The sequence below is a fragment of the Limulus polyphemus genome, unplaced genomic scaffold (assembly GCF_000517525.1).
Source record: "Limulus polyphemus unplaced genomic scaffold, Limulus_polyphemus-2.1.2 Scaffold202, whole genome shotgun sequence".
Taxonomy (NCBI): domain Eukaryota; kingdom Metazoa; phylum Arthropoda; class Merostomata; order Xiphosura; family Limulidae; genus Limulus; species Limulus polyphemus.
In genome coordinates, this window is record NW_013665812.1 from 300,336 (window position 1) to 327,915 (window position 27,580).

At 33.5% G+C, this 27,580-nt stretch overlaps 1 protein-coding gene across 2 annotated transcripts in view; it reads left to right on the forward strand.

Moving 5' to 3' along the window:
- The first annotated feature begins 722 nt into the window (after positions 1-722).
- Positions 723-27,580, forward strand: part of LOC106478350 (homeobox protein Meis1-like) — a 193,703-nt gene continuing 166,845 nt past the window's right edge. Inside the window, exons 1-6 of one of the 2 annotated variants that reach the window (XM_013938890.2) lie at positions 723-1,301; positions 1,425-1,648; positions 3,149-3,290; positions 14,401-14,451; positions 17,361-17,411; positions 25,657-25,896. In XM_013938890.2, the coding sequence (XP_013794344.1) occupies positions 1,290-1,301; positions 1,425-1,648; positions 3,149-3,290; positions 14,401-14,451; positions 17,361-17,411; positions 25,657-25,896 (720 nt within the window). In that variant the 5' untranslated portion in view covers positions 723-1,289. The remainder of the gene's footprint in view (positions 1,302-1,424; positions 1,649-3,148; positions 3,291-14,400; positions 14,452-17,360; positions 17,412-25,656; positions 25,897-27,580) is intronic. The other variant, XM_022381943.1, reaches the window with a different exon arrangement.

Below are 27,580 nucleotides of genomic sequence, written 5' to 3' on the forward strand. Positions count from 1 at the left end.
TTCATATAGTATAGTTAAAGTATAGAAGTAATAAATCTGATCTTTAACCCCAATCTAACACTGTAAAATAACCTCAGTAATTGGTGGTGTATCTCTTCAGCATTGATCTATTTATTCTACAGCTTCATATAGTATAGTTAAAGTATAGAAGTAATAAATCTGATCTTTAACCCCAATCTAATAGTGTAAAATAACCTCAGTAATTAGTGGTGTATCTCTCCAGCTTCAACTCAAAATGTACAGTGCACAACTTGATCTTTACCCTCAAATCTAAAACAGAAAAGGGTAATCGAATGCTGAGGTACTTTACACGCACTTCACGTAACTTACATATACGCGCTTAAGGAACCACACAACACGACATTCAATAACTTGAAAAGTAGTTGTATTTGTTGCCATTGAAAATAATGTATAATGCGTTTGCTGTTACTTCTCGATAAATTTGTGCCCTTAGTATAAAATTACCATTAGCTTCAACGTGTGGTTTCAGAAAGAATACCATATATTTCTACATGGTCTTATATTTGTTTAAATCAAGGACAATTGTTGAAAAGGTCACCCTGAAACGGCTACACTCAAATATGATGGCCATTTCAGTCGCTACAAATTGTGTATGTTCAGTACGTCATTCTGACCAGCTGACCAATGAGCTCTAAGTTTATAAAGTCCCACGACAAAAGCAGCACAAGCCCGCCACCTACTGAGCTCTTCGCAAGATACAGCGGTATTGTCCGGCAAGCGTTCGTGTGAGCGCGGAAGACGAAAGCTAGCTCGCGCGGTTCGCTCGTTGGTTTTACCGATTTTTGTTGGAACTGCTTGAGCGACGCATCAGTTTTCACACTCTGGCAGCAGCTTACAGTAAGGGGGAACAACTAAGGTAAAGCAGACAACCCTCCACATGGTGCTGAACGCGCCAACTGCACGCAGCCAGCACTAGCCACGCACACAGCTCGAGTTAGAGGAACTTGGGGCCAGGCAACGCCCGCGGCTGCTACGACTGACAGCTCATTTATTATCTGTGTTATAGTAACAGTCTTTTGATTGACAGTTGCGATTGCATGAGCCTCTGGAGTCACTAGCTCTAGTACAGTGTGTGTAGTAGTAAATATAATTGTATAGAAGAAGGCAGAAGCTTGAAACTTCGTCAAGATTTCGTGGTCACTTTTATTAGTGCGTCCTAAAGTTGAATCCATAAAGTAAGGAGATTTTGTTGTGGGACTTTACGAGACATTCAGCAGCCAAAAGAAGTATCCTCCGAGTTCGTCAACAACTGGGGTACTGAGTGGTTGATGGCGCAGAGGGTAAGTGAGGTTTCACGGCTGAAGTGGCCAGTTCTTGTCATGTTTTACGACATTCTCTGATTTATGGAGTTCCCAGCGAGTGACGTATAACAGCTGCGGTTTACTCTTCTGTCCCACATGCAGTACGATGAAGGCATCCCGCACTACGGCACCATGGACGGTCCGACATCGCTGTACGACCCGCACGCTCATCGGCCGATGCCCACCCTCACACACAGCCCACACATGAACCACGGCCCCTCCATGCACCAGTATCACCCTAGCAACCATGTCTCCGGAATCATGTCCAACCATGTCATGGGTTCCGTGCCCGACGTCCACAAAAGGGACAAAGACGCTATTTATGGGTGAGTTTCCTCGCGTTATCCTTGTGAGGTCAAGGTCTAATTATAACTCTTCTAAACACATCGTCGTATAGATAACACATAAGTGTAACAGCAAGAGACTATATATATAAATATTAACATGCATGCATACTAGTATATATTTAACAAATGCTACACTGTTACATATAATTAGACCTCTGATATCGTATGGTTAACAAAGCTATTAACTTCATAACAGAGTTCACAGCATAAAAAAAGGTTATTCATTTCGAAATGACACAAAATATTAGAGCGTTTTTCAGACTTTAAATGTCTGAAGTTTTGTTATTTTACACTGTAATATTTTACGTTTCTTTAGCACTTAGAAATGTGCTTAAGGTTCGTTTTTGCAACGTAAAATAACTCGAAAGTTTTACACTGAACAACGATGTGAAAATTAAATACAAGAAAGTTACGTTGTTTATTTACTCACTACAAGCATATGTGTATAAATTAGTGTCTTATTTCGTAAACAGTTTTATGTATAGACGTATAATTATATATATTTTTTGCATTAGAGTTGCATTCGCATTTGTTGATGCCTGAATTATATAGAAACCAAGGAAGCGATCAACGCGTAATTTTACTAGTCATACTTCATTTGAAATTATAGTAAATTATTTTTGTTTATGTAAGAGTAAAACTATGATTTTTGGAAAGATGTTTTTATGTTCTTCAGAACTGTTTTTCTAATATAAAATATCCTCAGGTAATGCCATTGACAATTCTAACTCTAATATATATATATTTATATAGGTTTCACTTTCTAACTCTAATATACATTTGTATATAAGTTTCACTTTCTAACTCTAATATATACGTGTATATAGGATTCACTTTCTAACTCTAATATATATATGTGTATATAGGTTTCACTTTCTAATTCTAATATATATGTGTATATAAGTTTCACTTTCTAACTCTTATATATATGTGTATATAAGTTTCACTTTCTAACTCTAATATATATGTGTATATAAGTTTCACTTTCTAACTCTAATATATATGTGTATAGGTTTCACTTTCGAATATGTGATTCATTTATCTAAAAATTATATGTTCTAAGAAAAATGAGGGGTCAATGGCCTTACGCATACTAGAACTTTAACACTGGAAGTAAGTAATAAATTAGAAGATGTTAAGCGGCGATCATTAATTCATTCTAAGTTACCAAATTTATGTAGCATGTGCTGTCGTCGTGTCAGGTCGGGCGGCGGGCAGGCCAAATCACGTGAGCCCGCAATTTTCCGGGACACTCGTCCCAAGTAGCTTTGTAGGCGCGCTCTGAATAAAACTTTGTTCACGTAGTCGCTACTTAGATGCTGTAATATGAATACGTTTTCTGTTTCTAAAAGAGTTAAGTAGCATATGTGTAAAATGTATCCTAGTGACCAGCAAGAATTGCTCTGCAACTCAACTGGGGGTCGCTAGGGTCACAAGAGTTTATCCAAATCAACTTGTATTTCCTTCCTGTTTTCACAGTCATCCCTTGTTCCCGCTGCTCGCACTCATATTCGAAAAGTGTGAACTAGCAACGTGCACTCCGCGGGAACCCGGAATAGCGGGAGGCGATGTTTGTTCTTCCGAGTCTTTCAACGAAGACATTGCCGTTTTTGCTAAACAGGTGATCCTTTCTGTTTCTTTGTTTAATAATCTATTTCACGTCTGCTATAGAGACTGTTTTTTGTTTTAGAGCTGGTAACATTTTGTGAAATATATATATTGAAACACATATCTATGTATTCACAAAAACCCGTGAAACAGGACTGGGTTATTTTTCAACATAATAATAATAACAACATATCCAAACGTCGTAACCAGGTACCCATTTTATCGTCTTTTATCCTCCGAAACAGGTACAAAGCATCAGCAAGACCGATATTGCATTGTATACTGAAACTTGTGTTTTGAGGGAATCACAGAACAATACAAAACAATCGTAATAAAACAATACATATAAAAACTATTGTAATAAAACAACCATTATAAAAACGATTGTAATGAAACAACACATGTAAAAACCATTGTATTAAAACAACACATGTAAAAACCATTGTAATAAAACAATATGTATGAGAATGATTGTTATAAAACAATACATACGAGATAATACTTGTGTTTTTTTTATTGTTACATTGAGTAACGCAAAAGTTATGATTCAAAACAATTCACAATGGTATTTTTTCCTTGGAATAACTTTCATACGCTTATATTTCACATGTTATATTTCACTTAGTTAAAAGTTAGGTGTTTTTTTTTCTTTTCTTTCAGTTAAAATGGCTGTTGGGAGAGAGTTTGATAAACAGAATACATAACAGTTTAGATCTCTTTTTGTATTTTCTAACTTTACCGTAAATTTAGTTTTTATAAAGAAAGATTTCTTTAGTTTTTAAGTTTCCTTTGTGTATGTTTAATTATACACTTCCTATCTTACAAGCAATAACAATAGTTTATTTATCAGTGCTTCCAAAATCTTGAGTTTTGGTTAGTTTTCTTCAACACTGAATATTGTGAGAGGTCATCCTTTAAAGTTTGTAAGTGCACATAAATATAGACATACTAGAGCTTAGGTTGTTTTCAGCATTGAACAGCATGAATATAAAACAGGAGGACCATTTCTTATTATATACAATAATAATTTCCTCCAGCCACTTTTGTTATGGTGAATTAATTCTGTCGAAATATCAAATAATTTAATAACGTATTTATCTACAGAAATTAGTTTACTCTGTTTTCCTGAAGTTTTCAAATATTATTTCTAGGGTTCTAATAATAGCCGATTTTTAGTTTACTATTGTGATGAAATAAAGAAATGTCCCCCCAGTGGCACAGTGCTATGTCTGCGGACTTACAACGCTAGAATCCGGGTTTCGATACCCGTGGAGCACAGATAGCCCATTGTGTAGCTTTGTGCTTAATTACAAAACAAACAAACAAACAAACAATAAAGAATTTGAGTAGCCAAGAAGAAAGGAGGAAATAACATCTCGATTAAAAAAATTCATTGCATTAGAAAAGAAATACTTAGTTTATTGATTAAAAATCAATACCTGCTACGTAATTACTAACACAAAAATCAAATGAGGAACAAGTTTGAATGTTTCAAACATTTCATAACACATATTAAAGTAGAATGAAAGAAGCAGGATTTATAAACAGTTAAACTATTAACGCATTTTCGTAAAATTACTTTGTGAATAGGGAAAAAAAAAACTGAACTTAAATATAAAAGCCTACTTCAAGACTTTACTCATAGCTGTCGTTAAACCGGCGTCGTCTTTGGTGTGCGACTGTACGAAACGCCGTGTTTGACCGTCAACTGGAATACTGAATAAAGTGAAGACATGTAATGTACATACCAGTGAGGACCTGTTAGATTCAAATATGGCAAAAACGGTAACATTAGATTTTCAAAAGAAGGCACTTTAGGAAGCTGGGCTCAGTGAGATATAAAAACGTTTTTCCACTAATATACAATAAATCCTCAACGTGTTATCAACAACTCGCCCGTATACGGTTCCTACGGAACTCGCGTTAAACCTAGGACGTTTCTGAGCAATCTTCGAAGAAATACTCAGAGTTCATATGTTTTGTGAATAACTTTCGTAGTTGTACAATATTCTATAGTAGTTCTTATTGTGGGTTCAATAATTACTGTGTATGCTTTGCAAATGCATCTTGGATATAATAAAATAGTACCAGCCAGTGTACAAACATGGAGACACAGACCTATTTATTATATATAGAAAAGTGAGAAAAATATGGTCTTTATATAGTTTTAGTATAAAATAACGGGAAGTTCAAAAATATCAATCTAATAGAAACATGAATTTTGTAACATGTTTATTTAAAATACCTATCTAGTTTACTCTTTATTGTAGTCAAGAGCCAGTTAAAAACGACACCGATGTTAGTTAATGTAAAAACTACATAGGAAACAATTAGTGTAAAAACTACACAGGAATCAGTTAGTGTAAAATACTACACAGTAGACAATTAAAGACTAAACATGAGTCAATTAGTTTAAAAACTACATAGAAGACAGTATAAAAGTAACACAGTAAACAATTAGTGTAAAAGCTACATAGGAATCAGTTAGTGTAAAATACTACACAGTAGACAATTAAAGACTAAACATGAGTCAATTAGTTTAAAAACTGCATAGAAGACAGCATAAAAGTAACATAGTAAACAATTAGTGTAAAAGCTACATAGGAATCATTTAGTGTAAAAGCTACATAGGAATCATTTAGTTTATGTAAAGACTACATTGAAGACGGTTAAATGAAATTGCATAGATTGCAGTTAGTGTCAAAACTACATAGAAGAGAATTAGCATAAAAAACTACACAGGAGACAGTGAAAATGTAGCTACACGGAAGCCAATTAGCGTGAAACTACACAGAAAACAATTAAGGTAAAAAAAAATCCACATTTTTATGACTTAATAACTTAGTTTTCGTTAAAACTAGTAATTTGATTTGCATATATTTCAACATTTTTTTTGAAACTAAAAAAAAATTTTCAAGATATTATCAATTAAATCGAGTATATAAGTTGGAGTTAAAAAACAAGCCGGGAAATCCATGAAAACACAAAAAGAAATAATTGAGCACGTAATATATACAAAAAAGATAAATTTTTATATGGGCAAATATAGCTATACTTTGTCAATAATATTGATATCGTAAACATAAGTTAGCCTATTTGAATACTGTTTTGAGTTTAAAGCAATATTTTTAAATGTACAGGTATCAGATGTAGATGGCTTGTCGTATTCTGATGATTAGGGCGCTCGACTCGCAATCTACAGGTCACGGGTTTGAATCTCTTTATTGGACATGCTCTCCCTTTCAGCCGTTATAATATAACGATCAATTTTCGTTGGTAAAGGGTAGGCCAAGAGCTGGTAGTGTTGACTAGCTGCCTTTCTTCTAGTCTGCCACTTCTAAATTAGGGACGAATAGCGCAAGTAGCCACTGAGTAGCTTTGTGCGAAATTCAGGAAATAAAGACATGCAGACAGCAGTTGACTTACATGTACAGTGGCAGCTGTTTAGCCTAGATCTACATTTTACTGTTGAAATAAATGAGATCACAAATTTTGTATTTTATTATATGTGAAATAAGTAATAATAGAAATAGTTTTTAGTTTGTTTATGCTTTCTTTTTCAAGTTGTTGTTTTAAAGTTTAATAGAAGTATCATTTTATTTTGTTAAAATTTATTTATACACACAACTTCAGTATTACTTTTTCATATCAGAATGTTTTAGTTTACTTCGAATTCAGTAAACGTTTTGCTTAGAAGTTAGACTTGCAATAAACTTTTATAATATCAGTATTCAAATTAACACCTGCTACATGAGCCAGCCCAGCATAGTGATATGGATTCATAAAATGAGTCATTCCGAAAAGGTTTGATTTGTTTTGCTTAGACAAAAAGAAGACGTTTGGCACTATTTTCGAGATCTAAGTCGCTGGACCAGACCCGTGACCTGACCCAAGACCATGAGAGCCAACATGGAGAAGTTAACTTGTAAATGTAAAGTAAAAAAAACAAAAAAAAACATGCTTCAAATGTTCTAGATGTGGTTGTGAATGTGATGGTTTAAGTGGAGCGATTAAGTTAAACCGTGGGTCCAGGTGAGACGAGAGAAGAAGTCATTCGAAGATATCCCAATCGATTTGACGTACCGGCTGAATCGCAGATTTATCAAGTAATTACTGCATTGACAGCGAAACGGGCACAATAGTATCGTTATCTTCAAAAAGGAGGATTGAAATCATATATAAGAAATCATTAGTTTCAATATTTTGTAAAAGTAACGGCACAGTAAAGCCTAACGAAGCAGTGTTAAAGTTGAAGATGCACGATGCATTACAAGGTGATGTCCCTAAAGATAATCAAATTAAAAACGCCATTTCTGCAATACAAAGTAAATATTAGAAGGATGGCATAATGCCCAGTATGGTACCACCATAGTATAATACACATATATTTCATCATGTCATATTTTCATTAATATTTACCTTGTTTTTTTTTGTTTTGTTTTTTCGTTTTAGAAGTTGTGCCGAGCTTCATTCATCGAGATCTATTTAAATAACCCTAAATTACCGGTTTTCGGGATGATCATCCTATTGAACAACCTTGGCTCAGTGCTAAAAGATGCTGGGCTGATTTGTGTGGCAGGTGTTAAATGTCCAGAATTATAACATATACTTTATACAATAGGAGTTTCGAAGCTTTTCACTGATTACTCATATGAAGAATAATAAATAATTTGGGCAAAAAAAGTATTTCATGTAGAAGTGTTATCAGAATAATTAAATTCTGACGTCATAGTGTAAAGCACGTGAATGAGGATCGCATTCTAGAACTACACGAGTTCCCTCCAAGAAAAAAAAAGAAGAAAGATAATCCCTATGATATAGAACTTCAATTCGGATTTTTTGGAAAGTAATAATAAACAAAAATATGTATATTTTTAGAGTGAAATTGTGAAGCACTGGAATTTTCAAAACTGTTTATGTTTAATTGGACATCGTATGTTTGAAATTCTGTTTATGGCAAAAAAAAGAAGATAGATACTATACATTTTCAGGTTTAAGAAAAGCTAAAATTGAAAGACAACTTTCTCCATAACTTCTCGTAGTTTTGCAACGAAAATGTAATTGTTCATTGTACAAAATCTAATATAACCTTACTTATAGTTACACTAATTCAACATATCCATGAAAGACAAAGCTGGATCCATTATGACAGTTTTTACACTCTTAAAGTACAAAAATGCACTTAGAAACAACAAAATATTGGCCAAACTAAACCGAATATAAAAAAATCGCATACAGATAAAAAAAATTCTAATGAATTTCAAGCTCTTGAACTTAACAATGAGAAAACAAAGTCAAAGCAAAATACAGTCTATGCTGACAAAAGATATCCGATTCCTACTCTCACTATAAATGAGAAATTTTAATACGTTATTACTGAGAGAGTGTTCTAAAAATCTCCCGAGGTATTATGCTCACTGTAACAAGACTATGCACAACTAAGTACCTTCCATACTATGCACATTCAAATAATAAACAAAATTAAATGAACTGATGGTATACAAGTAAAATGTATCGATAATACTGTTGAACTTATAGACACAACAGGTGACAGAAACTTTCTCCTTGTTATTCCCTTTCACACAAACTTATAACTAGAGGTAAACATGTTCTTCTTTCACATTAAAAGCTGTAAAAACATTAAGTGCAACCTAAAGCTCCCTGGTATCTCAGCGGTACATTTTAGGGCTAAAAAACGCTAAAAATCTGGTTTCGATACTTGAGGTGGGCAGAGCACAGAGAGCTCAATGCGTAGCGTTGCGCTTAAAGACAAACAAACAAAAGCAAGCTAAACACTATAAGGTTTAGTTTTATGGTGTATTGATTTATAACATTTTAAAGTATATATATAGATTGTTTGCTTTAATTATAGGAGTGGCTTTATTATATAATGTTTATGTTATTTTAAAGTATTTTATTTGTGATCTATATAATTAGTTCACTTTGGATTAGAAGTTTTTAATGACTACACATACACAGATATAATGCGTGGAAATGTAGCATGGGCCAAGCTTGACCTAGTGGCTCGCTTGTTCGGACTGTGAATCCCAGGGTTCATAGTTCGGGGACCGTTACAGAAAAAACTCGTTCGCAGTTCAGGAGCATGGGTGTGTTATAAGAGTGACGGCAACTCCCACTATTCGATAATAGTAGTTCAAGAGTTGATGGTTGGTACTGTTGACTGTATGCCTTATCTCAAATCTTATAAATTCAGAATTTGAGACGACTAGTTGCGAAAAGTCTGAAACAAAGGATAAAATAGTCAACTCACACTGTGAATTCTTTGTGTGGTAGTCGTCTTCGATATTGCTGGAGTCAGAATCCCTCTTCAGGATCTCAGTAACTAGCTTGATTTGTATACATAACGTCTCTCATTCGTGCATAGGCTATCACACACTCGAAATTCATTAGGCTTAAGCTCACACCACTGTTTGAATAAGGAAGATTACTTATAACTACTATAATTAAATAATATATATATATATATATTTAGAATTACAGTTTTTGTTAGTGGAATCTTATTACCTTTGTATTTTCTTCTTACACTACGTTTTATTTTATTATTTATAAACTGTTCTCAATTTTGATTTAAACAAAAAGATAGAACACTAGCTAAAAGTTTTTATTAAAATTATGATACTGTATTTTCAAAATGACAGCATATTATTAGGTATAATCATTTATATTGCTCTCTATCTCTATCCCCAGTGGCTTATATAGAAGCTGGAGGGATTTAAACGCTAAGATTACATAGTCCACTGTGCAGCTTTGTGCTTATGGTGTTATACTTATGCACTCCTTTTATTGTTCTCACTTAGCAGTAAAATTTTATATATAAATGTTTTAGCTAATTTGAATTGTTATTTGATTGAAGGACAAAAACTAACGTATTTTTTTTCTCATTTTCAAATCGAAAGAAACCATATATTTTAATATGATAAAGTTACAAAGTTGAGTAAATTATTAGGGTTGTAACTCTATCATATTGAAATCAACTACGTAAACTACTAGGGCTGTAGTACTATCATACTAACATTAATCGAGTAAATTAGTAGGGCTGTAGTTCTATCATACTAACATTAACTTAGCAAATAAATAAGACCATTGTTTTATGATACTAATATTCACAGAGTAAACTAGTAGAGCTGTAGTTCTATCGTACTAATATTAACTGAGTAAATTAGTAGAATTGTAATTCTATCAAACTGAAATTAATTGAGGAAATTAGTAGGGCTGTAGTTTTATGATTAATTGTGTAAATTAGTAGGGCTGTAGTTTTACGATTAATTGTGTAAATTAGTATGGTTGTAGTTCCATCATACTAAAATTAACTAAGTAAATTAGTAAGTCTGTAGTTTTCTCATATTGAAATTAGATGAGTAAATTAGTAAGGATGTAGTTTTATCATACTAACATTAACTGAGTAAATTTGTAAGGCTGTAGTTTTATCATATTGACATCAACAGAGTAAATTAATAGGGTTTTAGTCCTTTCATACTAACATTAACTGAGTAAATTTGTAAGCCTGTAGTTTATGATACTAACATTCATTTAGTAAATTATAAGAGATTATATTCTATCACACTAAAATTAATTGAATAAAGTAATAGGCTGTAGCCATGTCATACTAACATTAATTTAGTAAGGCTATAGATCTGTCTTAGTAATGTTGAGTAAATTATTAGGGCTGTAATACTATCATACTAACATTAATTGAATACATTAGTAGGGCTGTAATTCTATCATACAGACATCAACTGAATAAATAAGTTTTATCATGCTGACATTAACTAAGTAAATTAATAAGGTTGTAGTTATATCCTACAAAATAAACTGAGTAAATTAGTACGGTTCTATTTCTATCATATTAACATTAACTGAATAAATATGTAGGGCTATTATACTGAAATTAATTGAGTAAGTTAGTAGGGCTGTGATTCGATCATACTGCAGTTAACTGAGTAAACTAGTAAGGCTGTAGTTGTATCATACTGACATTAACAACTGAAATTAGCAAGGCTATAGTTTTATGATACTAATATTAACGACGGAAATTAGTAGGGCTTTAGTTTTATGATGCTAACATTCACTGAATAAATTAGAAGGGATGTAGTTCTATCATACTGACATTAACGACGGAAATTAGTAGGGCTATAGTTTTATCATACTAACATTCACTAAGTAAGTTAGAAGGGATGTAGTTCTGGCATATTAGCATTAACTGAATAAATTAGTAGAGCTGTATTCCTGCCATATTAACATTAAATGAGTAAACTAGTTGAGCTGTAGTTATACGATAACAACATTAACTGTGTAAATTAGTAAGGCTAAAGTTCTACCATACTGACTTAGCTAAGTGAATTAGTAAGGCTTGTACTTCTATCAGACTATTATTAAATGAGTACATTTGTAGGACTGTAATTTTACGATACTAACATTAACTAAGTAAATTAAGCTGTAGTTCTAACGTACAAGCATTCATTGAGTAAATTACTGGTGCTGTAGTTCTTTCCTACTGACATTAACTGAATAAGTTAGTAGGGCTGTAGTGTATACTAACAATAACTGAGTAAATTAGTAGAGTTGTAGTTGTTTGATAACAAGTTTGACTGAGTAACTTAGAACGACTGTAGTTTTATAATATCAAAATTAACTTAGTAAATTAATAGGGCTGTATTTTTATGATATCAACATTAACTGAGTAAATTAGTAAGGCTTTAGTTTTTTGATACCAACATTAAATGACTAAATTAGTAGGGTTGTAGTTCTATCATTCTGACAATAACTGAGTAAATTAGTACGACTGTAGTTTTACGGTAAAAACATTAATTGAATAAAATTAAAAACATTTATCTTAGTGGCTTTATAAGAAAGTCGGTTGTCTGTAAAAGTCAGTAAGAGTGAAAATACTAGGCTGTTTCTCCAGGAGACCAGCCCTTTTGTATAGTAAAGTATTGTCATTGAAAATCACGTTTTACAAGATAGAAGCCTCAGATGAAAAGTGCCATTTAGTTTCAACAGGTGAAGATTTTTTATACAAAATATTATATAAAATATAATTTTCAAAATTTCTATATAAATATATGGAGATTGTTTTTTGTTGTTGTTTTATTCATCTGCTTTAAAATGTTTGTTTGCTTGTAATTAAGCACAAAGCTACACAATGGGCTATCTGTGCTTTGCCCACCACGGGTATCAAAACCCGGATTCTAGCGTTGTAAGTCCACAGACATACCGCTGTGCCACTGGAGGACCTTTAAAAATGACTAAATAATATAAAATGTAGTATATATCCTGATTCACAATTTATAAGAAATTAAATGAACTGCAAGGTCATGAATTTAGGTCATTCATTAGTTTACAGGAAAATGATTGTAAATTATCGTTTGTACGAAACAACTTATCCAAAACATGTATTTCTTGCATAACAAGATGTTGTTCAGCTAACCAAGCGTATTTAACAGGTGTATTTACTAAACGATAGATTGGAGGAAGTGCGTTATATCTCTTTATGCCACAAGCCAAATGTATATATATTATCTTGCTGCACGAAACATGGCTTGTCATACATAAATACGGGAGGACAATGTGTAAAGTTTTTATCAAATTGTTTGTTAACCATGAAATATTCATTTCTAAAAAATTAAAATAACATAAGAGCAAAGCACTGAACAAACCTGACGCTATACCTTAAGTTTTGCTGTCATGCAATGGCCCAGAAAGCATAGATAATTGTCAGTAGAGCAGAAATTTCGTATATAAGCTTTACGTGATGCTGGTTGGACTCTCCGACAAATTGCTGCAGAACTGAAATGCTTCCCAAACACTGTTAAGTACACCCTAGACCGTGAGACCGAGACAGGTAAATTTCAAAATAGGTAAGGAAGAAGCAGAACACCGAAACGCAATAATACTGATGTTAAGTATCTTCGTTTATGTAGCCTTCGGGGCAGATGGAAGACTGCCACTGATCTCAAGCCTGAAATAAACGACCATGTACCAAATGACAGAAAAATGTTCAGATCTACAGTATCAAAAAGACTCAACGAGAGTGGAATATTTGATCGTGTAGCGGTTAAAAAAATCTTTACTTCGATCTCCAATTATTGTCAAGAGACTGAAATTTGCTAAAAAGTACAAAACTGGACTGTTGGTGATTGGAAAAGGATGTTATGGACGGATGGGTCTAAGTTTGAAATATTTGGTTTAAAGCGTAGGTTGTGCGTCCGGCGGAAGAAAAGTGAAAGATACTTACCTCAATGCATAGCACCTACCATGAAGCATGGGGGAGGCAGTGTGATAGTTTGGGGGTGTTTTTCTGCTAAGGCGACAGGAGATATTTGCAAAAAAAAATGGAATAATTGACCAGCGCAAGTACCATAAGATCCTGTCTGTCATGGTATACCCAGTGGTTTACATATTATTGGTAAATGACTCTACTACCAAGAAAATAATGACCCCAAACACTCATCCAACCTATGCTGAAATTACTGAGCTAAGAAGGAAGCTGCTGGAGTCATTCAAATGATGCAATGGCTCCCCACAAAGCTCCGATCTCAACCCAATTGAGCAAACCTGGGAGTTGATAGATCAAAAATTTGACAAATCAAAAGTTACTTCCAAAGAAAGTTTTTGGGAGTAAATTAGAAACATTTGGAGTAAAATCCTAAAGGACACTTTGATTAATTATGTTACAACAATGCCTGAAAGACTGTCTGCAGTTATTAAAACAAAAGTGGGACACACAAAATATTGATTGTTTGCTGAACTCAAGCACTTCCACTGAGTTTCTGTTGTACTAAATATGAAGATTAATAAAATTTTGATGTTTCACCTGTGATTTACCTTCCATAGTTCTTTGAAAGTAGCTTGAAATATAATTTTTGACTTTGTCCTAATACTTCTGCACAGTACTGTAGTTTTACCATTTCACTTAAATCTCCTGTTTTCTCTTGATGCAAGTGTATTTTACTGATCACTTTAGTTTTGAATGGTTTATCTATTCATCAGTTTCTTATAGATAAAGTTTATGATTGCATACAAAAGAAGTTTACTTTTTAATGAAAACCATGTATGTATAACTATTTTGCATTATATTTTAATATGTATTGGTCTATTTCCAGATTAGACAAGAAAAACCATTTTATGTTCCTAATCCAGAATTAGACAGTTTAGTAAGTACCAATCCGTTTATTTTTATATATAAATTGCTTTTATCATTTAACTTGAATATATATGGAATGTAATAAGCATCTATCTCTTTGTTTCTCCAGATTACTTATTTTTATACAGTTTAATGAGTATCTGTCTCTTTGTTTGCTTACATCACTTATCTTATGATAAAGGTAATGATGGAAATACAAAACTCAGAACATAAAATCAACATTGCTGTTTATATATTTGACCCTAAACATATCCTTCATCAAACTTTTTTCTTGATGGGAGAAAATTGCAACAACCTCATATTAAGTATCGAAGTGTGCTGGTCTTGTATATAACGAGCTTTGGCGGCTGTTGCGAACCCAGAGTTTGTATTCCAAGTTGCCATCACGAAAATGTAATAATAGATGTTAGCTTTATCTTTTGGGACTAAAGTCAGGCTTTAAAAAATATTCTTTCTGTAAGAAGAGCTTTAATCAAGGATATTGTGTTTGTTAAAAAAGAATTAGTGTCTCATTTTAAAAGTCCAGAATAAAGTTTATTCTGAGAACAAAAACTTCATGTTCGTTAGATATAAAATAATTACAATTGTGTTAGGGAACGAGGGATATCATACTCAGCAGATCCAACCGTTAGTAGTACGCTCCAGTTTGTGATGTGACAAGATAATACAATTTTTTTTATACCATAATAAACTTCCTCCCGAAAGGGACTGCAACAATATAAATAACTTTATTTTTTGCACATTATAATTAATACATATTCATTTTTATTTTCATTTCACAATTACTGATCTCAACGTCTATTAGGGGTATCTTTGTACTTACCAAGTCAACTAGCATTTTGAAATTAACTCTACTGTAAATGTTTGGTTACCCAATGAAACCTAAAGCGAAACGTTGAGGGGTGAAACATGTTACAGTTTCTTGTTTTATTGAACACTGTTATAATAATAATTTAAATAAATGTTTGAGGTTTTCCATAAAATCGTTTTTAGATAAGCATATCAGTTGCTTTACTTGATTATAATTGAAATATTATTTTGCAAATTCAATGATATAGTGTTTGGTACATAATGCAAGGTAAATTTAGCTATCTTAATAGCTTAATACTGACGTAATAATTTACTTTCTTTCAGTATCCGGAAATTGTATCGCCATTTTGGTTAAACCGGTCTTTTATGGATAAATTCAAAAAGCCAAATTATCTTTTTCAAAACACTTGTGTCCGGTGGCCTTATTCTGTAAATATAGTAAAGTGTAAAGCTACTGCTAGAAACGACAACGAGATTGTGATTGGACACTATTAGATTCTGTTGATCATGTGAATAGCTCAGTCATTATATGCATTTGTCCACGAACGAAGGAATGGGAATTGTATGGGTATTCTATAAGGCGGTTTAAGCCTTTAACGATTGCTAGCACAAACAGTGATTTGTTGTTTGTCAAACAATTTAAAAGAAACACATTAAGTAGTGGATTAGTATAGAATGGTACTGATCGTATCACTCACTGGCTCACGAAGGTCTATTGGTAAAAATCTTCTTATATAACCCTCAATGTGTAGCCTATCTTATAAGCAAGGTTTCCGATACCGTTCTTAACAGTTCTAAACACTGAAGCCAATAGATAGGAATTACCCTTGTTCATAATACACATGTATTTAGTTTCAGGTTAGATGACAGCATTTCGAAATTAATGCTTGACTAGCTGACGTGAATCGATTGGTATATACCCGATTATTGAGGCTTTATTTTAGTATCTTTGTTTCATTTTTGTATTTTCTTGCTAATTTTTTTTAATATACATGACAAAACGAAACACCTTTTTTACATCTTAAGTAGATCAAGTTATCATACAATTTAATATATTTTTTAGTAAATCAATATACAGGCTCAATATATTTTATGACCATTATTGTGCATATATTTCAGAAAATAAGTAAGAACATTCAACGTTTAAAAATAATTTTACTTAATTTATGAAATATATAGGGAGTTTTCGGAAATTATTTAAAAAATTACTACATCTATTTCTGATGTGTAAAGCACACAATGTCGGCACGCCACTTGTCTATCACTGTGTTCTGTCTTAAATTGGCCCGGAAATGGACTCGCAAGCTGCGGGTTCGATTCCCCGTCCCACCAAACATGCTCGCTCTTTCAGCCGTATGGGCGTTATAATATGACGTTCAATCCCACCATTCGTTGGTAAAAGGTAGCTCAGGAGTTGGCGGTGGGTGGTGATGACTAGCTGCCTTCCCTCTAGTCTTCCACTGCTAAATTAAGGACGGCTAGCGCATATAGTCCTCGTGCAGCTTTGCGCGAAATTCAAAAACTAACAAACAAACAAACTGTGCAACTGGTGGCAGGAAAAGCTTCCCCGTTAAAGAGATTTAAGACTTTTGCTTATGAAACATCAGTAAACAACTTTGTTCATAAATTCTGTACATTTTCTTCCGAAACTTTTGCTATTTCTGAAAAGACGATGTTTATTGTAACTGTAAAGCACCTATTGTAATCACTTATTTCTTAGTTTATTTACATCTCTCCTTTCTAAGGCAGAGGTATTTCAGATGCCAAATCCTAATAAAGGTATTTCATAGAAATACTTTACCTTTAAATCTAGCTAAAGTTATTTTTTGTCATTGATATTGTTCAGTTACAGTACGCTCACTTGTTACGTTTGACATGCATTATTTATATAGGCTTTCTATACATATATCTAGCCACACGCGATATCTGAATGAATGTTGACAATAGTTGTATATTTGTTTTTGTGTGATACTTTTGAACTTGTAAGCGGATTGCATTGGTGTGTACAACTTGTATTGAGTATAGATTAATGACACTGTTTTCTAAGCTGTTTGAGATACACGTAATGCGATACTCTGTAAATACAAGAAATAAATATTTCTTTTTCAGATGGTTCAAGCAATACAAGTATTGCGATTTCATCTTCTAGAACTCGAAAAGGTAATTACTTATTCACTGTAATTTAACGCTTAGCTGTAGTTCATTCACAATTATATAACGTAATATTTGGTTTATTTACTGTATAAGATAATATTGCTATGTTTATTGTTTAAACTTTCTCTTTACGTAAGGAGCGTGTTCGGTACTCTCGCTACTTTCATAGAGGTTTTCACGCTGAATCCAATGATATATTATTCATGGGGCCTTTTTTCAATAACATATAAAATAAATCAGTCAAATATAAGATTTTTAATATTTCTTAAAATTTCCCGGTTTTTACTGGTTTCTGTAAATACAAAATGTTTGGTTGCGAAAGCGTTAAAATAATTTGGAATGCTTAATGAATTTCTTTATCGTTGCTATATTTATTACATAAGAAAACTTTTACTATAGTTATAGCATAAGATAATAACTATTTTATTGCACATGGTCATTTCTGAAAATATACAATATATGCCAATTTTTTACATTGAAAGCTCAAAGTAATTTTATTATATACATTTGGTGTGTATAATCATCCTTATTATATTTATTGAATATTTTTTTTAGATTTATTTATAAGTTTGGTTAATATATAAGGTCATCTATGATATATTTAATTGCCCATATTGACAGATTAAATGAGTAGAGCTTTACTTTGAAAAGTTGTTATACACTAAGTCATATTTCGCACACACAGACACACACACACACACATACATAGGTTAAATACGTTATATTCAAACGATTTTGGAGTCTCGCCACGTCGTTATAGTCAATGTCGCTACGTCCGGTCATACTCTATCTGATAACTATGCCCTTTGATAATAACCATGCAGCGTAGTTTCCATTGCAAAAGGCTCAGTTGTAAGGTTGACATGTCTAAATCACATCACTCTCTTCTGAGTTCCTTCTTAAGCCATTAATAAATCTGGACAACGGTTTCCCAGCGCGCATTTCAACAGCCCGTTAGCATAAAAATATGTAAAAATAAAAATATGTATACTCGTTTCATTCCCAGCTGCTTGAGTTATGCGCCGTTGAACAACTGTGTCGTGGAAGCAACTTGTATACACGTGACTTTTGTCACTTATCCAGATAAAGATGCTTTTTTATTACGTTGCGTAATGTTACCTGGAGCAGGTTGACGACTTTTCTCACTGACCTCTGTGTTCCTGCGTTCTCACCTGTTACAAACTCTGCTGATTATCATGGCTGGTGTACGACTTGTTGCGGTTCTCTTTCTAAATAATCCTGGTACCCCAAACTGATCCATATTATCTTTGTTTTCCAGTGGCATTGAGTACAAGGGATATCCTTGTCTTAGAAATTCTAAGTTCACTATCTGAACACATCTTTATAATCTGTGTTTGCTATTATAATTTTTTAGGTTCCACCGCCTGTTTTGATCCTACTATGTTTGTTTTTATAATCCTGTGGGTTCCATCGATTGTTGTGATCCTACTATGTTTGTTATTATAATCCTGAGGGTTCCATTGATTGTTTAGACCCTACTATGTTTGTTATTATAATCCTGAGGGTTCCATTGATTGTTTAGACCCTACTATGTTTGTTATTATAATCCTGAGGGTTCCATCGATTGTTTTCATCCTACTGTGTTTGTTATTATAATCGTGGGTGATCCATTATGATTCTTCCATGTCTGATATTATGGTTTTTAGTCTTTCATGCATTGTTGTGATCCTTATTGTTATTATAATTCTTACTTAGCGTTCCATCTATCGTTGTGAACTATACTATGGTTGTTATTATCGTTCTTAATCTCCCATCCGTTGTTTGTGATCCTAGCATATTATGTAATATCGTATTTGAACGCACTCATGTTGTATGAACACACACTTTTATTATATTCACGGAAAAGTTTACTTCATCCAGTGTTAAAGAGTCGAGAGTTTTCTCATGTTTAAAAATATTTTATAATGTGTAAAGTGATTCCTTTGGTACCTCAAAATAAGTAAAGTGACCTTTGTGTCTTTAAATATGCGGAACTTTTACATACTAAAGTTACGACAATTAAGTAACGTAAAATATTTTATTTTTCTAGAGCTGTAGACTAGTTTCTGATGCAGGATTTTAAGTCACTGTTTATGAGAGTTGTTGACTATCAAGTATTTTGAACTTTGCCAAAACAGCTGATGTACTTGTCTCAGAAAATGTATTTTTATTCACTTTGAATCAGCTTGAGCCATGAAGATTCACTGACGTTTGTTCAGGGAACAGCCTATTATCATCAAGTTCCGCATAAAGCAAATTATCTACTCTAATCGAAACCAGAAGTCAATCCAACGACGATTACATCCATCCAAGTATATCGTTCTCATGCTCTTGTTTATAAAGATAATAATGAATTTTTTCATCAGTGAGGTACCATCGCTGTTAAAGATATTTTTGGATGTAAATCCAATAATACCTCAGGAGGTTCGGACAATTTAGGGAGACTTAGGTTAGTTATAAATCCTTCTACTAAGATAACAATGCAAAATAAACTATATAAAAGTATAGTCATAAATTAGAATGAATAAAAATGGATATACTAAACATTTCAACCAAGACGGACAACTGTTAGGCTAGCTTTGCGTATGCTAGAAATTCACTAGTCACCAGGAACCACAATATAGCAAAATTTAACGTCTCGTATATGGTTCTAAGAACATTCATAAGCTTCTTTCTATATGCTGGTGAATTGGATATTGAAAATGAATAGATGTACATAAACAACATTTTTCTGTTATTTTACTCTTTTAGTTCTTGACAAAGAACGTACCATGAGATCATGAATATATATCCTTCTTCTAGTCATCTCTGAAATTTACATAAAATTCAGCATTTTAAACTCATGTACCGAAGTTGATAATATGCTGAGGAAACTCTCACAGGTGAAATGACTTCATGCATCGAAGTTAATAATATGTTAAGTAAACCCTCACTAAGTGAGTTGACTTCATGCATCGAAGTTATTAACATGTTAAGTAAACCCTCACTGAGTGAGTTGACTTCATGCATCGAAGTTATTAACATGTTAAGTAAACCCTCACTGAGTGAGTTGACTTCATGAATCGAAGTTGATAACATGTTAACTAAACCCTCACTGAGTGAGTTGACTTCATGAATCGAAGTTGATAACTGGTTAACTAAACCCTCACTGAGTGAGTTGACTTCATGAATCGAAGTTGATAACATGTTAACTAAACCCTCACTGAGTGAATTGACTTCATGCATCGAAGTTGATAACAAATTAAGAAAACCCTAACAGGGTGAGTTGACCTCATACACCGAAGTTGATAACATGTTAAGTAAACCCTCACAGGGCGAATTGTCCCCATACACTGAAGTTAATAACATGCTAAGTTAACCTTTCACAGGGTGAGTTGACTTCATACACTGAAGTTAATAACATGCCGAGTAAAGCCTCACAGGGTGAGTTGACCTCATACACCGAAGTTAATAACAAGTTAAGTAAACCCTAACAGGGTGAGTTGACCTCATACACCGAAGTTGATAACATGTGAAGTAAGCCCTCACGGGGGGAGTGGACCTCATATACACCGAAGGCGATAATATGCTGAGTAAACCCTCACAAGGTGAGTTGACCTCATGCACCGAAGAAGTATTTTCGCTAATAGGGTTGGAGTGGGCGTGTTCCTCTTTCCAAGAGTGAAAACATCTACCGACATATAAAGTTGAATTCCTTAAAAATTCAGCCCATGAAAATATTTCGTGTTATCTAAAATATTAAAATAATTTTAAAGACGCGGAATTTATTATACAAAACTCTAAAAGAACCATTAAATACATAATATAGCGGTAGTAGTGTGCGTTTTATATTCATATTATTCATTCCAAACTCTTATAATTTGCTTATTGATAGGCATTATGTCACTCTACGAAGCAGTACAGAGTTTGTATATATCAATTAAAACGATTTTGGAACCTCACCACGTCGTCACAGTCCATGTCACCATGTATGGTCATGTTCTTTCTCACTACTATGCACCTTGACAATAACCCGGAAGCATAGTTTCCATTGCAAAAGACTCCGTCTCTAGGCGGTCATGTCGAAGCACACAGCCTATCCCTCCATACTTTCCATCTTGAGTATGAGGACGACGGTTTCACATCGCCAGTTTCAACAGTCGATTGACTTCACCGGCATGTCTTCGTATGCAATATCATTATTATATATTTCAGCTGTTTGAAGTATGCTACTGTTGAACGGTTATGTCGTGGAAGCAGCTTGTGTATACATGATTTACGTCGCTTTTATAAACAGACAGATAACCTTCTTGTTTAGGTTGCGCACTGTTGCCTAGATACGTGGAAGGCTTCTGTAACTGACCTTTTGTTCGATGCTTCTCACCTGTTATTACAAGACGTCGCAATTTGCTTATCACGCCTGGAGTACGATTTGTTACAGATCTATTTTTGGATGGTCCTGGATACCTAGTTGATCCATATTCTCCCGTTTTCCAACGCCATTAACCTCAAGGGATACTCTTGTCTTGGAAATTCTAAATCCCCGATCTGACCACATCTTTATGGTCTGAATGTGTGAATGCTTTGCGTCCATTTCACCACGACTTCATATCGGGTGTGGTTTTCATTTGATACGCTGATTTGCTTATCTGTTTTAATATAGTGTACTTAACCCTCTTTATACGTTGTTGAGGTTTATAACAAGAAGACGGCGTAGGTTATGAACATAGAATACAGTTTATCGTTGTGTGTAGACATATTTTTCTAGAGCTTTATTTGTATAAAGTTAACGTCTCAGTGTATGTTATTTTTATAACAGATGTATCAGGAGAAGAGGTAAGCTGGTTGTTTGATTAACGTTTAATTCAGGACGTATCTTGTGAATCCACGAACAGATGTACATATATAACCGAGAAAAGTTTATGAAATGCATTTGGAGATGTCAATATACCAATAAGTCTTATGTCGATATACCAATAAGTCTTATGACAACTCAGAAACAGCTGCTCTCGCATTTTTACGTGATCATGCACTGTCTTCACTTTCACACGCATGCTTTGAAAAGCTCTGTATTTTTTTCACAATATAATGCTAAGACACGTTTGCTTAGATTTAAACAGTACAAACTTAGGTTACATATAATAGTAACTGCATGAACAACAGTCTTTCATTTAAATATCAGCTGAAAATGCTGAACAGTCCTAACCTTAAAATGCATGCATGAAAGATCTCTTTTAATGAATTCTATCTATTCCGCATGTACAGTTAGATAAAAATGGCAATCCCATATTTTCACACAAACAATGACTCTTCCTAGATCCAATTAAGATATTTAAGGCAGTAATTGCTCAACTATTTTCATTGTTACCTTCCCCTTCCGGTGGCTCAGTGGTAAGTCTGAGGGCTTATCATGCTAAAAATCGTGTTTCAATATCCGTGATGGGCAAAGCAAAGACAGCCCATTGTGTAGCTTTGCGCTTAATAATAATTTTCATCGCTGAAAATTAAACTAGTGCCCTCTACCGGTATGCATATTAACATTTTCTTGGCTAATTTCTACATGGTTTATTATATTTCACCCTTTTCAAGATTTATTAGACAACACACTGAAATGTCTTCAAGCAAGTCCTCAAACACTGTACAACACTAACTGTTATAGCATATATACTTTTCAGGATTAAGCGTTACAAGTAGCGGTGTTCTGCACTGATGTCTGCTTACACAAGTCCTTGTTCTTAAGGAAGAACATTCTAGAATAATGACAGCAATTTGTTCCAAACAATGTTCATATTAACATACATAGCTTTGGTTATATTTGTAATCTTTTTTGCCTTTGTAAAAGGAATATGCTTTGGACGATATCGCGTTTTCTTGTGAGTTGAGCTTTAAATATTAAACTCTGCTCCTAATTCTTCACTTGGGAAATATATTCATCATCCAAAAGAAGATCAGCAGACATAGAAATAATACTCTCCCAAGATAGTGTTTAATACCTGTCTCTAGACAAATCTTAACTCCTTTCAATAATTGTATTCCTCATATAATCAGAAATTATATTATGCAGTTGCAGAACCTAATCAACCACGTGACAATATAGTTAACGATCCATAAAATATCTTCATACATTTTTAAAATTTGTTATTTTGTCTTCTTCATGGCAAAGTTTGACCACTCTATAAACTATCTACTGCGTAGACTTCGATTCACGGAGTTAGGAATAATTAGGGACATTTTCCTGTCAGCCTGCTTTGAGTTTGTTCCTAGAGAGAGGGATGGATCTAGGGTTAGCAGGCCCAGTGGGGCGAATTTTATTGAAGCGCTCTTGACTGAAGCTATAGTTGAGGAAGACGTGTAATTAGTGCCGTGATTATAGTCGTTGTCACATTGACAGATTGAATCGCTCTCTTTTTACCAGTCGCTGTGGTGCTCTACTCCTTGCCGAGTGCCCTTCTGATTGCACACCACCGTGAATATAGTTATTGTATTCCTATCGAGAGATGTAAATATCACAATTTTCAAATATCTATCGCCGTCTAGTGGTATCACTAAGGATTTTTTTCTAGATTTCACTTTTATGGTGAAAAGTTACAGCTTAGAGTACGAGTTCCAAATTATTCATGCTGAAAAAGCTCGGAATTTTGAACAGCAATTCTGAAAATTTATAAAAGTAGCCTCAAAATGGTGGAGAGTTTACTTAAAAAGAGTATGAAACAAAACTAGTTTAAGTCAAGAGAAGAATGAGTAGGTCTAAATGTATGACGTTAAGCCTGAAAGATTTTGTCCTGTCCAAATATATTCCCATTTCTTGCAAACTATTTTGTAAATGTGTTCGTAAAACGTGTTTGAAGCAAATAGTGTGGTGCCATTTTATTACTTAAATTAATCTAAACTTGGTGTCAATATATATATAGCAAACGTTTTTCTTGGCGTCTTACACGAAAATGTGAATAGCAACAGAAGAAAGAGAGAATGTCAGTGGTGTAAAAATATATACACATGATGTCCTAGTTTGCAGAAAAAGTCTTCAAGAGTGTAAAAAAATATAGAAATACTTGTCACCACACTGTGAGAGAAATAATTTCTGACTTTCAGAAGTTGTGAATACTGTTTGCTGCAACTTTACGAAGCATAGTAAATACGGCACATTGCCGTATATACATTTTATATAGAAACAGGTAAAGCTCTGTATATAATCATTATATTGAAAGGTATTAGTTTGATATCGTCAATGAAGTCAGCTTTAGTTAGACACAAACTGAGGAAACAGCTATATTTTATGTATGTTTTGCATTATTCGATCCTTTCTAATGCTACAACCACCTTCCCATTCCTAGGCCCAACAAGAGAAAGAGAAGAACATTTTTCTTGTAATGATCATGATTATAGTGTAGAGGTCATCAAAGTCCGCGCTGTGTTTTTCATACTGTAAAATAAGTTGCGCAGTTTCTTTCGGTGTAATAAATAAAAGCTACTTAATCTTCCAAACTCAGACATTTTTTATGAGTCGCCAGAAATAACAAATACTGAACGATCAACGTCCTCGATTCAGAGCTCACGAAGAGAAATGCGATTTATGAACCAAGGTAATCTCACTCAGTGAGCAACGTATATATATATATATATATATGCTACTATATGATTAACTGACGTTGTTAAGTTGTTTCGTATTACATCATGTACATTGTGGTTGGTCTTGCGCAATTAGTTTCTTATCTAAACACACTATGAAAATTGAAAGTTTTTATTAAACACACAGTGCGTTTCCTGTGATGAAACCTTAAAGCACACACACACACACACATGTATATATGCACTATTAATTTAAAAAAGTTAGTGTGGCATATTGTTTTGCTGTAACATTGACCAAAGTTTCGTTCAAATCTTTTAAATTCTTTAAAGCTAATGATTTCACGTGCGTACTTGTGTTCTAGTAAAGAACTGATTTTAAATAATTACTAAGCATATCTGACGTCGATATTATCAGTTTTTTACTTAAATATTCTAAATTGTGGTTTCACCTCTTGTTCCATGAATTATGAATAAACTTACATTTGTATTTATTTTTCTTCTGCTCTGTGTTCACAAATTTTATGATAACATATGTACCTTTTTCTTTTTACCTTGGGTTCATAAATATTTTCTTTTCCCTCTCCAGGTTAAAGATTTTTTTAATAGTTTTCTTTTTTATTGGTGTGCAAGTTCATGATACATGGTCTTATTTCTTTCTACTCCAGTTTCTGAGGTAAAATCTTTTTTCCCCTTTTATTTCCAGGTTCATGAACTTTGTGATAATTTTTGTCAAAGATACATCAGTTGTCTTAAAGGGAAAATGCCAATCGATTTAGTAATAGAAGACAGAGATACAAAACCCGGAGACTTGGGTGATAACAATAATAACAGTAGTAGTAGTGGAGGTGGAGGGGGTGGTAACACCAACGGGAACATCTGTGGAGGTGGAAGAGGAAGTGATTCAACAGGGCACAATAGCGATCATTCGACGCCCCCAGATCAGGTAGGATATTTTTAAATTTGATTAAAATTTACTCTTATTTATCATCAGTAACTGAAGATGTAATTCATAAACTCAAACGCTTGCAATATGTATCATTAACACGTTATGTTTACTTGTAGTCGGGTGTATCAGTTGTAATAAGAAATTCAATAAATACATACATACACATATATATATATACGTATAACACACACACATATATAACATTTTTGCAAATTTGTCGTTTTTCATGTTCACTTGTGTATTTGTGTTGTTTATTTCAATCCTAAATTGAAAATTGCAAGTTTGTAAGATCTGTTTGGTTCAGAACCTGTTGAGATAGAAAAGTTTGTATATTTAGCAAAACAACCACAACAACAAACAAACAAAAAAACGAACTAACTTTATGATGCTGGATGCTAATTATTTTTAGGAATGTCCTGGTGGTTTTCATAAGCAGTCTCGTGATTCTTGTTTCCCCACTTACGTCACACGTAGCTAAGTTTTTCTGTTTGTTTTTTACGCAAAGCTGCACAATGAGCTGCTTGCGTTGGTCTCCAAATTCTAGCGTTATAAATCGCCAGGCTTACTACTGATATACTTGGAAACAACACCTTGTTAAGAAAGTTTAGTATGTTTCTCTGGAGAGCTTTAGATTAAACTATGAACTTTTTTTTTGTGAAACCAACCATTCTAATATTTGCCAGTCACCAAATACATGTTTCAAATTAGTCTGTGTTCACGGATAGTTTTAAATGATAAAGACGTATTTTTAAGTGTTTCAAGTGCTTCACCATCTTTCATTGGTATATGCAAGCTGTAAAAAATTAACTATTGACAAAAGTTGCTTTGAACATCTAGGTCTCAGAAACCACGTGGGTGCATGAAGGACCATATTGGGTGCAGATTTATATTATAAAACCATGGACATCATTGTTATACGTACACAAAATACTAGACATTGGTGCATAGTTTTAGTTAGTTATCAAACATTATGTAGATGGACTAAAGATCGAAGCTGGTGCACAAAACTGGTTTTCAGTAATCGCACGCGTGTGTGTAAAAAAAAAATAATGGGCACAGATGGAGCGCAAAATTGGTTATAAAAAAGAGGTACATCAAAGTTTAGTGTGAGTGCACGCTTTTATTTATAAAAAACAAACTTGCAGATGTGCTAAAGGTCAGGCTGGGTGCATTCAATGGGGGTGTCAGAAATCACTGAGATACAGGCGCTTGAAGTGGGTGAGCAAAGTCATATGACGAAAATACTTAGATGTAAAATTGATTAAAGTTCATACATACATACAGAGATAAAATATCGAACGTCAGTGATGATCAGATTGGGCGCGAAAAGTTAGATAACAAAACCCTTGTAGTGTAATGACGCTTAGAGTAAATACATGTCTTTGGGTAATATAATGATAAAGAACTACCGAAACACAACTTTAGACGTTTTGCAAATCTTATTTCTTTAGAATTCTAGACAAGATTATATTTCGCATGATTTACTCAAAAAGTGATTCCTGTGAAAATAACATACTTTGATAATTCCCAGGACGTTTTTGACCTAGCAGGAGAGATGTTTAACCGTGAAAAACTGTAATAATAATATTGTGGTTATGGAGAGCAATATAAATTGTTACGTCTCCGTTTGTTAATTAACTTTCCGTAACTTCGTTCCGACGAAACTTAAGCGACACAAGTT